The sequence below is a fragment of the Moschus berezovskii genome, chromosome 15, assembly GCF_049115385.1.
Source record: "Moschus berezovskii isolate FMDL1 chromosome 15, NW_MosBer_1.0, whole genome shotgun sequence".
In the NCBI taxonomy this organism is placed as follows: Eukaryota; Metazoa; Chordata; class Mammalia; order Artiodactyla; family Moschidae; genus Moschus; species Moschus berezovskii.
In genome coordinates this window covers 46,354,814-46,366,756 of record NC_142474.1, presented here as the reverse complement: position 1 = coordinate 46,366,756, position 11,943 = coordinate 46,354,814, and the positions used below count along the sequence as shown (strand labels likewise).

Below are 11,943 nucleotides of genomic sequence, written 5' to 3'. Positions count from 1 at the left end.
CCGCCGGAGGGAGGGTTTCCCCACTGAGCGCCGGAGAATGGACGGAGCTGGGGGACCAGGGATGGGGCGGGGCATGAGCGCCGCAGTGCTTGCTGGGGCCGCCGTGCCTGGGCGGGGCCTAGCCTGAGGGCAAAGCGCGGGACAGACGAAAGGACCGGCCCGCGGGGTCGTTCGCGCGCTGAAGCTAGCGGCGGGCACCGGCTTCTGAGGTACCTCCCTGCCGGCTGTTCCCTACCGTGATTCTCGCGCGAGGGGCCGCCGCCGGCCCGGTCCTGTGGGGCTCCGCCGAAGCGCGTACAGGGCGGCGGGGCCCTACTGACCGTCCCTGGCGGTTCAGACCGGTCGGGAGCGCGAGTGCCCAGTCTTGAATGGATCCTGGCGGTGCCCACTGTAGAGGGTGTGAGGGGTTAGATGAGAGCTCTCCCTCCATGCTACGTTTCAGAGAGTCTAGTTTTCAATCTTATGGTTTTCTGGGGAGAAACGGGAGGAATAAATGGGAGATTTGGGAGTGACATATTGTTGCTCTTGTTCTGTCGTGCACGACTCTTTGCGACCCATGGACTGCAGCCCAGCCGGGGGACTGCAGCACGCCAGACTCTCCACCGTCTTCCGGCGTTTGATCAAATCCGTGCCCATCAAGTTGGTGACGTGAACTTCCCTGGTGGCTCAGACGGTGAAGATGGTGATGCTGTCTCACCGTCTTATCTTCTCTTGCCCCCTTCTTCCTTTGCCTTCCATCTTTCCCAGCATCAAGGTCTTATTGGAAAGACCGCTCTTCACATCAGGTGGCCAAGCTATTGAAACTTCAGCAGCAGCCCTTCCAGTGACTATTCAAGGTTGATTTCCTTTAGGATTGACTGGGTTTGATCTCTTGGCTGTCCAAAGGACTCTGAAGAGTCTTCTTCAGCACCACAATTTGAAAGGGTTGTGACACATACCCCACTACTTCTGAAGAAGGAAATGGCAACCCACTCCAGTATTCTTGCATAGAGAGTCCATGGGGTAGCAAAGAGTCGGACACCACAGCACATAGGCAAACAGGGACCTGCTGTAAAGCACAGAAAATTCTACTCGATACTCTGCAATGGCCTATATGGGATAAGAATCTTAAAGAGAGGGGATATATGTGTATGTATAACTGACTCACTTTGCTCTACACCTGAAACTAATATAACATTGTAAATCAGCTATACTCCAATAAAAAATTTTTTTTAGAAATCTGATGTTTAGGGATTAGTGGTTAAACTGCTAAGTGTGACCACCAGGCCCCTCTAGCGTCTTGTCCTGTGTTTCTTTGTATCACACAGAGCTCCCTTCATAGGTGGCAGTTGGCACCATAGTGAATGTTAGGGACACATTGTCCCAAGCTGTCTACTATTTCACATTTAACAAATGCTGGTCCTTCAGAAGTAGTTTTGTACAGATAGTACCAATTCCAAGCTCAGCTGCAGGACAAGACAAGAAATTGACTGATGAGCTATTGGGGCAAGGAATAGCAACTTTATTTGGAAAGCCAGCAGACCCAGAAGATGGTGGACTAGTGCCCCAAAGAGCCATTTTTCCAGAGTTAGAATTGAGACTCCTTTTATCCTAAAAGAGGAGGGAGTGTCGCTGGTAGTTGCAAAAATCTTGGTGCAGCAATCCTTTGTTCTTGTAGCTGCCCAGCGAGGTCTGGTCACAGTGCTCTTAAAAACCTCAAACAAGACAATTATTTTCTGTTCTGTAACTTTTTATGCTTGGAAAAGTGTTAATACCTTTAAAGATCAGAACTCTGAGAATGGGCCCTCCTGTATATTCTAGGCTGTAGGCGTAACATTCTCCTACAAAAGGTGCAAAGTTGGCATTAAGCCCCGGCAGGGAACTAAGGTTAGAATTAAAGGAATAGATCCAATATGGAGTCAAGTGTGTTCTCTGTTAAACATGTGGGAAAAGTTATTGAATACAATTTTAAAGAGCTATATCATACTGTTGCAGCTTTCACTTGGATGGTTCAAACGTTTAACACGTCTGATACCTAACACCACTTTCTCTTTGATAGGAAAGCAAAAATTAAAAAGGCCTTCAACGTTACAGGTATACCGGAGGGAAGTGAAAAAAAGTCTAAAGATGAAGGTATTTCAGACCATCTGCAGGCAGCTTCAAAGTTCAAAGAGGCTTTTTGTAGAAGCAGCCCCTCGTGTTGTTTTCTCCACTTCCTCTTATTTGCGTGGCCGGAAGAAAAGAGTGAACCCTTATGAACAAGTGGACCAGGAAAAATACTCTGATTTGGTCAAGTCTGTCTTGTCGTTCAGAGACCATGCTCGGACTCCACAGTCTCTGTTTGAGGAAGATGCTTTACTCTACGGACCGGTGAGTAAGAGTAAGGCCCCAAAGCAAGAAGAAGCATCAGGAGTTCCACAAAACTGGTTTCCTCTGTTCAATCCAGAGAAAAGCATAAAACCAGACCTAGCAAGGGATCCTCCAGTTCCTCTGAAAATCCCTTTGCAAAGGAATGCAATACCAAGCGTGACCCGAGTCCTGCAACAGACCATGACGTCAGAACAGACTTTCTACCTGGAGAAGTGGAGGCAGCGCATGATTCTGGAACTGGGAGAGGATGGCTTTGCTGAATATACTTCAAGTAATCTTCTCAATCTTGATTCTTACGGTTATTATGTTTCCCAGAGTAGAAGGCACCCCTATAGCTAGTGAGGAGCTGCTTTCAGATGATAGTATTAACAGCGTTTTTTATAACTCACTTCATTATCATGACAGCCCTATGAAGCACAGATACCATTATCCCCATTTTACAGATAAAATTAAAGCAGAGAGATCAAGTAGTTTGACTAAAAGATATATAAAATTCATTTGTTTTATAAGCTATAGACTTAAGTATTAGAATTTCCTGTTTGTTTTTTTTTAATGGAATAGTTGATCATCACATAATGGAGTTCTAGTTGTTGCTAGGCATTCTGTTCAGAATCTAGTAAATGCCCCCTTGCTCTGCTTATCAGCAGAGACTGACTCGTAAATTTAAAGACTGGCAATAAATCAGAACGTGTGATCTGTATTTAGATCTTAGTAAACTGAGGCAGATGTTCAGAGCCTGCAACTCCTGTCCTAACTCACTAACTTGGACAACCAAGGAGAATAGCTTTCGTAAAACAGATTCCACCCAAAAACAAGATGAAAGAAGAGACCGTCAGTACAGGTGAATTCGCTTCTCCCCAGCAGGATCACAGTTGTTAAAGCTAAGTTTACACTGAGCATCCTTTAGTCCACGCTTCCCAGGGAGCAGGACATGCACCCGTAGTGGTCCAGAAGCACTTTAATTTTTATATAGGAGTAATACTTATTTTGAGGCATCTTAGAACAAAGATATGTGTATCCATAACACATTAAACCTGTGGTCACGTGTTTTAAAGGAAAAATGTTAAGTATTGTTTTATTTTCTTTAAACCAGAAATATTACAGCTTGTGGGAATCTAAGAAACCTACTGAGATGTTGCGTACCTAGGTCTGTAGCTCTTGGCACAAAGGAAGGAAGTACTTTGCTGGCTCTTTGATAAAGGAGAGGAGTTGTTTGGTTTGAGCCAGCCCACTATCCCAGGCAGAAAGAAAATTGGTTGACTCCATGAAGTCAACTTCATAGATCTAGATTACTATGATATGATTTCTCAATTTAGGATCAACTTTAAACAGGCAGAATTAATTTTTTTTTTTTTTAATAATGGGGCAGTCACATACAGATTCGTGTCATGGCCCAAAAAAAAGAAGAAAGAAAAAGAGCAGGAAGGGACATCCCTGGCAGTCCTGTGGCTCCACTGCAACAGCGCTAGTTCCATCCCTGGTCAGGGAACTAAGATGCCACATGCTGCACAGTGTGACCAAAAAAAGAAACCCAAAACATAGGGTCATTTTCCCAAGTACCAATTTACCTTTTGAAGATTGCGGAGGATAAGAAAGTCTGACTTTGATTTATACTTGTGTTGATCCTAGTGGGAAAGCTGGGGTTTACTTTTTCTGATTTTGTTTTTTTTTTTTGCTACATTGAATTTTTTTTAATTCTAAAATATCCATGCTTGTCAGTTAGAATATAGGAGATTCATGATTTTTTGTTGTTAATATGACTTGAAAACACTGCACTTTTATTCCTTTAATTTATTCAAGGAACATTCTAACTTAATTGCTATCTGCAATAACTCTTAAATCTTTTAAAATTTATTTTTACAAGTTGAATCATGTTTAACGTTCTCAGCTTTAGAATCCTAAGGAATCCTGTAACCCAAATTCTCATGTTTGTTGCCTTGCACCTTACATGTGAAGAGCTTGCTGGGGGTAAAGACTGCAGTGGAGCGTGGGTTGTCTCTTAGCTTGGCTCTTGATAAAGCAATTTTTCTCCTTCCTGTTTTTAACATGTTTGTGTTCTGCTTCATTAAAGCTAATCTGTAGATGAAAACTACACTTCTTTTCCCTGGGTTTTAATTCCACAAGTCTTAAATGTTTGTAGGCCTTTTATGTACTGATAAGTCCAATTAAGCCAGGTAAATTTGGAGTGGAATAACTTAGGTCCTCAGTTGAATTTCACTTCACTTTCTAAGTCGTGTCCCCAGAGCAATTCCATTTTTTGCCAGTAATAGAACTGACCTTTCAAAATCTTTGTAAAAACTACTTGGCAAAGGTAATATGGTTTGACATTGCCTCATTAGCTGAGAGGACTTTCCCCATTTTCTGTGGGTATGTCTCCCAGCATGTATATTTCCTCCTCTGTTTCTATGTGTCGCTCTACCTGATGGCCCCTGAGTTTCTTCTTCCTCTTCTGGGTGACGGGCTGGAATGAGCATGGACTCTGGGGCCAGGCCCATGAAGCTTTTTGCTTTGGGGCAATTTAATAGCACTGCCTGGGCCTCATTAAAATGGGGTGACGATCCTTATCTTGCCAGGTTGCTGTGTTTGAAGTTAACAGTTTGAAAGTGCCCAACTTAGCGCTTAGCATAGCAACACCTTCTGTCTTTCCTTCCTTAATCAAGAGTCAAGTGAATATATAATATATCTTGCACTTGTTGAATATGTTTGTGTCCTCTTTCCTTAACTGAAAAGTGTATGAGGGAAAAAAAAATGAGGACAGAGCCACTATCTCAGGCTGCTCGCGTCCTAAAAGCAAGCGCAGGTGCAGAATGTCATGTTTTCCTCCCCTCCCCCAAGCCCCACAAAACATTAATTCCCACATGCCTTGATTTTCATGCCTTTCCGTCACTAAGCCTGTTGGTAAAGGACACCTCCACCAGTGTTCAGAAGTCAGATTTGGTTGTAAAAAGAACTATAAACAAGTACAGTTCTTTAAATGTCTAACAACTATCACAGCTGGTTAAATTACTGGTTACCTACATTAAATGAATTCTAAAATTCACAGTGCTATGTGAATTCACTAGGTATGGTCCTACAGCCCCAAATCTTCAATTCTAGCTTTGGCCTAATTCTACTAGAAATGCTTTATTTTAATCCATTGTATTATCTGAGCTCTTCTAGTCCCTTTTGTTCTCAATGTGCATTCTTAGGTTTCACAGGAGGCTGAAATATGGTTTCTTAGAGGTTATCACTTAAAGGAAATTCATGTGATTTTTAATTTCACTGTTCAGAGTCTTATAGAGTATTTGTTCTTTAGTACTGGCTTTGTTTGGGGTATTTTTTGTTGTTGTCCCTTTCCTCTGATTTTCTTTTCAGACATGTTTTTACAAGGGAAGCAGTTTCATGGAGCCTTGGAAAGCATACTTTCACCCCAGGGGAACTTAAAAGAAAGAGATGAAAGTCTCCTTGAATCTGGCTACGTCCAAAGTGTACAGCATGTTTTGAAAGACATCAGTGGAGTGCGGGCCCTGGAAAGTGCAGTTAAACATGAGACCTTACAGTATGTGGGTATGCTGGACTGTGTGGCTGATTATCAGTAAGTATATTTGGTTTCTCACATCAAGTGTGGAGGTGAATTAATTCTGGGTGGGACGCATGATTCCCGTCCAGCACTAGGTTTTCCTCTCAACTGCTGCTTCAAGGTAGAGTTTGTGCAAAGTCATATCAGGTGAGAGCCACGTCATATTTGTCAATCTACGTGCCCAAGTCAGGGTGTTTGGCGGAGGAAAGATGTTAACTGTCCAGTATGGCTTGGATGGCCTGTTTTCCATCATGTCCCCCCCGCTCCCCAACTTCAGGCAAGGTACCAGCCATAAGATCCAGTTTGATTCCTGCATTGTTTTTCCTGTTTCGCTAAAAATGACACCTTGGTCTATTGGCCCTGAAAATCAACTTTATTCGGTGCTTCCATGCAGTGTTTGACATGCATAGGAACACTGAGCTCACTAAAACTTCCTGTGATCTTTAAATTGCTGCTGTTACTGTTTTCCCCACTTACTCCAGGTTTCAAGGGTAGATATAACCTGCAGATACCCATACTCCCCAAAAAAGCATGTGAGCAATAAGGAGAGTGGAGGCAAAATCTGTTAGTGTAACCCATGGAACTCTAGTTAAAAGATACTGGGCTCTGGAGACGCGCTGCCTGAGTTTGGTTTCTGGGTTTTCTTCTTAACTTTTAGGCTACCTGCTTAGCTTCTCTGTACCTCCATTTGTTCATCTGTAAAACAGAACAAATAATAGTACCTACCTCACAGGTTTGTTATAGAGGTTAAATGAGACATTCCTGGTACAATAGTTAAAATGCATACTGTCTGCTCAGAAAGTGTTAGCCTTGTTCTTTTGACCCTCTTCTCTCTTTTTAACTGCTGTTTAGTGTGAATGAACTGTATCCACTTCCATATTGGGAGCTCTCAGGTTATTTCTAGAGTTTCACAGTTACAAACTGTAGCAGTGACCAGGTCTCCCTGTGTTCTGTCCTGACAAGTTTTTTTCGGCAGGTGCACAGGTTCATTGGTTTGTTTTGGTGAGCGACCTATGAGATATGAATAAATCCAGTCGATCTGAAGTAGGCCTGGGCATGAATAGTTCTTAAATTCTCCAGGCGCTTGTCACTTGCACCTGGGATATCAAGCCATTGCTCTATGGTACAGATCTGAAAGGGAAATGGCAGGGTCACAGGGAATGGGTGTTTTAACACTGTCTCATCATTCCAGTCTGTGTTTCAAAATAAATTAGGCTAAGCACCTTCTCATTTGTTAAAGAGCTATGTGTGAACTGTCTTACTAGAATTTTAATTTGGGTTTATACTATTAAGATTTTTTTCCATAGTATTAAGTTCTATAAGTTATAGTACATTTCTGGAAACAGTGGTACATGGCAGAAGTCGATACTGTAGGATATTTTGATTTTATCAAGGGAGAGAACTGGGAACGGTAGCCCCCTGGGGATGCTGGGGCCTCACTTTGCAGAGATTGTCAAACTTTACAGAATGGAAAATAGTTACAAAGATGATGTATTACCTCTACATCTGCACCATCCAGTAGGGTAGCAGTGGGCCCTATAGGCCACTAAGCACTTGACTGGGGCTGGTCCAAATTGGTGTGTGCTGTAAATACACAAACTAGATTTCAGTGAGTTTGCACAAAAAAGAATGTAAGATATCTCATTAACAACTTTTTGATGTTAATTATATACTGAAATGATCATATTTTGGACATATTGGGTTAAATAAAGTGTTAAAATTTTACCTCTTTTTGGATGTAGCTACTGGAAAATTTTAAATGGTGTGTGTGTATAGCTCACATTTTCTTTCTTTTAGACAGCGCTCCTCTAGCCTGGTTTTATAAATACCTTGCATAGGTTCTAACTCCAGGGTTATGTTAACAGGAAGATCTCCCTCTGAATAGCTGGTTTTGAACCTGAAGTCAAGACAGAGCAGTACGAGCGCTTGGGGGTCACTGGTTCTCAACTCATACGCCCTGCAGTCCTTTTGACATGTGTAGTTGGCAAGTTTAAAACCCCACCAGGATGGGGGAGAGGGAGGAATGTACTGGTTATTTTACTAAAAAAAAAAAAGTGGCAGGACTTTTTTTCTTTTCCCAAGATCCCTAATAGAAAGTAATATATCCCTGCCCTGTGTGTAAACTTTTAGGACGGGAACCAGGTCTTCTCATTTGTATTTCTACATATTGCTGCTACCTGTTAAGTGTTGATGGACTTGAACTTCAGCTTTGATTTCTGAGGTGCCATGATGCTTGGTCCCTTACAATGGGGACTTTGCTGCTGGTCTGTTGTGGTTCATTCTGATAGACGTTTGAAGCAAAATCAACTAAGATAATAGCAGATGTAGTTTCAATTCCCTTGTCAACTATTAAACCATGAAGGTCCAAAGAGAAGCCTAGAAAGTTTAGAGGCTTGCTCTGGGGAGACTGTTTCCCAGCCCTGGCAACCTGGGCCCTCACTGCAGCCCTGTGGTGAACCCCTTCATACCTCGTCACTGACCTGAATGAGGGGCTCAACACCTCTTCAGTTCCAAGTAAAGCTCAGGAGGGCTGTCTGCTTGGAACTGAGGGGGATGGAAGCCATAGTCATTGGGTGACAAGCAGCAAACTATAGTAAGAAGAGGGTTAACCTAACAGAAAACTAAGATCATGGCATCTGGTCCTTTCACTTCATGGGAAATAGATGGGGAAACAGTGTCAGACTTTATTTTTTTGGTCTCCAAAATCACTGAAGCTGGTGATTGCAGCCATGAAATTAAAAGACGCTTACTCCTTGGAAGGAAAGTTATGACCAACCTAGATAGCATATTAAAGAGCAGAAACATTACTTTGCCAATAAAGGTCTGTCTAGTCAAGGCTGTGGTTTTTCCAGTGGTCATGTATGGATGTGAGAGTTGGACTGTGAAGAAAGCTGAGTGCCGAAGAATTGATGCTATTGAACTGTGGTGTTAGAGAAGACTCTTGAGAGCCCCTTGGACTGCAAGGAGATCCAACCAGTCCATCCTAAAGGAGATCAGTCCTAGGTGTTCATTGGAAGGACTGATGCTAAAGCTGAAACTCCAGTACTTTGGCCACCTTATGGGAAGAGTTGACTCATTGGAAAAGACCCTAATGCTGGGAGGGATTGGGGGCAGGAGGAGAAGGGGACGACAGAGGATGAGATGGCTAGATGGCATCACTGACTCGATGGACGTGAGTTTGAGTGAACTCCGGAGTTGGTGATGGACAGGGAGGACTGGCGTGCTGCGATTCATGGGGTCGCAGAGTCGGACATGACTGAACTGAACTGAACTGAACCTAACAGAGTCTCAGTTTGAGCTGTCACCTTCAAGGGCTTCCTTTGGTTTCTCTCTAGGGGCAAGCTTTGTGTGATTGATTGGAAAACATCAGAGAAGCCAAAGCCTTTCATCCGAAACACATTTGACAACCCATTGCAAGTCGTGGCGTATGTCGGTGCTGTGAACCACGATGCCAACTACAATTTTCAGGTCAGGACACAGAGCCTGGCTTCCTTCAGGCTTTGCCCATGCCAGGTCATAGCTCCTTCAAGTTCTGTCCTGTGTGTATCCAACCGCTTCCTCTGTTCTGTCCTTCTACACTTCACAGTGCACTTTCCCTACTTCCTGGGCTTTTTGTTGTTAATAGTTCTTTAATGATCACAGTGGGTTCTTTATGTTCATCTTTCTGTTCTTGTGTATCATCAGCCCATCTTAGAAACTGAGGCGGGGGCTCTCACTGCTGATTGTTTTTGCTCTGGACTTGGCCTGGAGTGAGAAGGGAGTGAGCCTCAGTCCTGGTGCCGCTGCAAACTCTGGAATTGCCCTGCTCTTTCATAGGTTCAGTGCGGCTTGATCGTGGTGGCCTACAAAGACGGGTCCCCTGCCCACCCACATTTCATGGACGCCGAGCTCTGCTCCCAGTACTGGGCAAAGTGGCTTCTTCGACTGGAAGAATATACAAAGAAGGAGAAGAGCCAGAATATCCAGAAACTAGATTAGGGGCAGGAAGCCTCATGGGAACAGGAAGCGCTTGTTCACCGTTGGGAAGTTGTGTCACTGTTTGCTGTGATCTGAGATCAGGTGCCATAGGGTCTGAGAGCTGCATCAACACAGGCACAACCAGTAACTTGTTGGAATTATTGCAACCAAAAACCAGAAAAGTTAAATTGAAAGAATCGGACTCATGTCCATAAAAGACCAGCTCTGCTACCTCTAGCTGGCATTTCCCTGGATAAGGGGCAGGCCGCACTGGACTGGCACAGTGTAGGTGACTCTCAGACCTTCTGTGTCCAGGGCAGGACGCTCAGTCTTCTCACTGAGACATTCAGGGTGGTTTGGCTTGGTGTGCCAAGCGCTTCCCTGGGGCACACCGCAGGGATGGGGCCACGTACCCCCAGGGTGTGTGTGCAGTGAGGATTCCTCTCAGCTAACTGCTTCTGCCAGTGGAGGTTCCTAAATCATGCCTTAGGTTTTGGGGTTCCTTGTATTTCATTTGAGGAAGAAAGCGTCCATTTACCATTTTTAAAGAATAAACGTGATATCTTAGCCTCTAGTAAACATTGCTGTCCAGAAAGACGGTGCACACTCCCCTTATCGTTGCATTGCCCCTTGGCCTTCCTCCAGATAATCCTCAGAAGTGGCTGGGCCCCCTCTGAGAATTGTACTTCTGGATATTTTGGTAGCTATATTCTGGTTTGAGTCAAGGAATCGTGTACTTGGAGAAAATTGTTTATGGAATTTTCCAGCTACAGGGAACAATAAGGACATGTTTTGGGGTTTTTTTTTTCTGTGTTTGATCAGTGATAAAATTGATTAGTAGTCACTGGGTTTGGGAAACCTAAATAAACACCCACTATCACCCTGAGGGATGGCTCCCTGTTTCATGGAGTAGGTTAGAACTTAAGTTACAGTTGCTATCTTAAAATAGTAGGTGCTACAGTCACTTTTTGCTTTCATTAGCCATTAATTATAAGAAATAAAAGATGAAGTAAAGGTTTTTGGTTTTGTTTTTTATTTAAATGTGTGCATTTATAGGGTGATTTCATAAACTGGGAATTGTTTAGATTTTGTTTGTAAATTCAGAATCTTAACCCATCTTAATCTCGACCCAGTAGCTTTGGGGTGTGTTATATGTATACGCATACATGGTCATCTCACAGGGAAAGTGAGCTTTGCGTGGGGCGGAGGATTGAGGGAGACTTTGTGATGACTCCCCACACCTCTCATGCTTTTCAAGCAGCCTAGTGAGTGAGTGAGTGAAAGTCGCTCAGTCATGTCCAACTCTGCAACCCCACGGACTATAGAGTCCATGGAATTCTCCAGGCCAGAATACTGGAGTGGGTAGCCTTTCCCTTCACCAGGGGATCTTCCCAATGCAGGGATCAAACCTAGGTCTCCCACATTGCAGACAGATTCTTTACCAGCTGAGCCACAAAGGAAGCCTCTCAAGCAGCCTATATTCCTGTAATTTCCAAAGTCAGGAATCACGTGAGACTATTCGGAGTGTCCCAGCTGGTGTGGCCCCAGCCCCATCAAGCACAACCCTGGAGTTCAGAAGCCCAGACCCAGCAAGTTCTCTCTGGTGAAGATAGTCATGCTCTGGACCTGTCATTCTGCACCCTGAGCTAGCTCAGTTCATTCCCAAGCTAGTTCAGTTCAATTGCTCAGCCATGTCTGAATCTTTGCGACCCCATGGACTATAGCACACCAGGCCTTCCTGTCCATCACCAACTCCTGGAGTTTACTCAAACTCATGTCCATTGGGTCGGTGATGCCGTCCAACTATCTCATCCTCTCTTGTCTCCTTCTCCCGCCTTCAATCTTTCCCAGCATCAGTGTCTTTTCCACTAAATCAGCTCTTCACCTCAGGTGGCCCAAGTATTGGAGTTTCAGCATCAGTCCTTCCAATGAATATTCAGGACTGATTTCCTTTAGGATGGACTGGTTTGATCTACTTGCTGTCTAAGAGACTCAAGAGTCTTCTCCAACACCACAGTTCAAAAGCATCAATTCTTTAGCGCTCAGCTTCATGGTCCAACTCTCACATCCATACTTGA

At 43.9% G+C, this 11,943-nt stretch overlaps 1 protein-coding gene across 1 annotated transcript; it reads left to right on the top strand.

The window, feature by feature from the left end:
* The first annotated feature begins 65 nt into the window (after positions 1–65).
* MGME1 (mitochondrial genome maintenance exonuclease 1) lies at positions 66–10,027 on the top strand. Its single transcript, XM_055430338.2, has 5 exons — positions 66–209; positions 2,039–2,620; positions 5,704–5,923; positions 9,244–9,376; positions 9,725–10,027. The coding sequence occupies exons 2-5, from the start codon at positions 2,107–2,109 to the stop codon at positions 9,884–9,886; spliced, it is 1,029 nt and encodes a 342-aa protein (XP_055286313.1). The 5' UTR covers positions 66–209; positions 2,039–2,106; the 3' UTR covers positions 9,887–10,027.
* The last annotated feature ends 1,916 nt before the right edge of the window (positions 10,028–11,943 follow it).